This window comes from Clytia hemisphaerica, unplaced genomic scaffold (assembly GCF_902728285.1).
Source record: "Clytia hemisphaerica strain Z4C2 unplaced genomic scaffold, Clytia hemisphaerica genome assembly, whole genome shotgun sequence".
Lineage (NCBI taxonomy): Eukaryota > Metazoa > Cnidaria > Hydrozoa > Leptothecata > Clytiidae > Clytia > Clytia hemisphaerica.
The window spans coordinates 339,219-341,562 of record NW_027103774.1 but is presented as its reverse complement, the minus strand read 5'-3'; the positions used below and the strand labels follow the sequence as shown (position 1 = coordinate 341,562).

General features: G+C 38.3%; 1 protein-coding gene across 1 annotated transcript; it reads right to left on the bottom strand.

Moving 5' to 3' along the window:
- Positions 1–874: 874 nt before the first annotated feature.
- LOC136806145 (uncharacterized) lies at positions 875–2,344 on the bottom strand. Its single transcript, XM_067062712.1, has one exon. The coding sequence runs from the start codon at positions 2,342–2,344 to the stop codon at positions 875–877; it is 1,470 nt and encodes a 489-aa protein (XP_066918813.1).

The window sequence follows — 2,344 nt, the reverse complement described above, 5'->3', positions numbered from 1 at the left end:
AGACCAAATTTAACGAATAAGTTGTCTAGAAGTGTTGACGCTGATTGTAGAGATGAAAGATCAGTCAAGAAAAGTATCAGGTCGTCTGCGTACCCACACCATGGGAGTGATGATTCACCTGATAGCTTCCCGTTCTGATTTCGCATTCGAAGTCGTTCTGCTCTAGAGATCGATCTTGGATTGATTCGATACTTATGTTTAAAGAAACTAACCTCGTCAGTAAAGTTACATTTTTTAATAAAAACTCGCATGACGTAGTCAATGTAGAGGTTGAACAACAGAGGACTCTCAGGTCCTCCTTGACGAACGCCTGATGATACATGGAATGAAGTGTTCGCTTCATGGAAGGTCAAGGATGTTTGACTGTATAACTTCTCTAAGATATCGAATAGTTTTAGGTCAGCATTATCAGGAAAGCGAATTCTGATTGATTGAAATAGCCAGTCTCTGGGTATATGGTCAAATGCAGCCGTTAAATCAACAAACAGTAAGTAGAGTGGTTGCGTTTTTCGATTGGATATTTGTTGTGTTCTTTTGATAGTGAAAATTCCGTCTGTTGTACCTCTGTTTTTTCTAAATCCATTTTGTTCATCTGTGATTTGTGCCTCATACCACGGTCTGATTCGATCCAGTATGATATTTATCATCAATTTACATACAGTCGAGCCAATGCTGATTCCCCGATATTTGGTTGGGTCGGATTTGGAACCCTTCCCTTTCCAAAGCGTTTTCAATCTCGAGTTTCCCCAGGCGCTTGGTAGATCCAGATTAGACCAAAGATTTTCTGCCAATTTTTGGATAACTTGGAGCATAACGGGTGCTCGCATTTTTTTGAGGATTTCAGGGTCAATGTCATTGCTAGCTTTGTCTGATTTTAGTTGATGAAGGTGCTTTTGAATTTCCTCGATGGACGGGTATCAGTGTCTATAGGGATGTTGGTGGAAATGTTACGAAGATCATTTATAAAATCTGGCACGTTAGTCGAGAGTTCTTCAGGGATTATGAGATTATCACGGCTAGGATTGAAATGTTTTTGGAAGTGTTTTAGAAGCATTTCTGGGGGGCATTTTGCAGTTGTGCTTCTAAGGGTTGTCTCTTGGTTTTTAGCCCTCGAAAAGAGTTTGTCGAGTTCTCTATTGATGGCAAATTGATTGATCTTTTCAGCTTCTGATTTATAATACTGATTTCTGAGATGTTTTGATCGTAATCGTATCCTCTTTCTAATAGTAAATAGTCCCTTACTATTGTTACGAAGAGTTAATTCATCTTTCAATCCGTACAGACGTTTCAATTCCTCATCGTTATGCCATGGTTGGTATAATCTTGATCTCTCAATTTTGGGAATAGATTCTTCTGCAGATGAATTTATATACGTAATAAACGATTCATTGATGATAGAGTTATTATTTTGAAGTAAATCGATTTGTTCCAGTTTAGTAACGGTATTTTCGAGAAATGCGTTATAAATTTGCGTATCCTGTAGACACTTCAAGTTCAGCTTGATACTTTTCGGTGTCCTATTTCTTGAAATGTATCGACCAATTTTTGAGCTTGGTGTACAGATGTCTGCTATAAGTAACCGATGGTCAGAGTCAAAGTCAAAACTGTTGTACACACGACAGTTATTGGCATATTGGCGAAGCCAGCTACAACATAATACAAAATCGTATACTTTCTTGGTAACTCCATCTGGCGAATGCCAGGTGATTCGACGGCACTTTTTGTGGGTAAACCAAGTGTTCAGAACAGATAGTCGATTACGGTTGAAAAATTCATGAAAGCGAAGACCATTGTTATTTACTATAAGGTCATCGATCAGGGTGTTTTCACGAAGGGAAGAATTATATAAGGTGGCTGATGAGGTAGCATTAAAATCACCAAGACAGATTACTTTTCGTGTCTTTTCACAGATGAATTGTTTGTTTAGGTTGGCGTAGAAGAGGTTTTTGGATGAGGTTGAATCGTCCTCAGTCGGAGCGTAACAACAAATTATTCGAAGGGAGCAGCCACGTATGGTAATGTTTGCAGTAATTATTCTCGGACTTACTGGAAGCACTTCCTCTATTTCAATATCATTTTCGATTTTGATTGCAATACCAACTCCATGCTGTCTTTTCATAGAATAGCCACACCAGTACAGTTCATATTTATAGTTTTTATCGTTTATCTTGGGTTCAATTTTCACCGAGTTACTATTGAGACGACGGACTTCTTGGAAAGCACATACAGAAAGGTCAGCTTTAGCAATTTCAGTAATACAGTTCTCTAGCTTTATATCATCTTTTCCAGTTCGAATGTTTACAGTACCGATTCGCCATTGATGAAGGTGATTTTTGTTAACCAT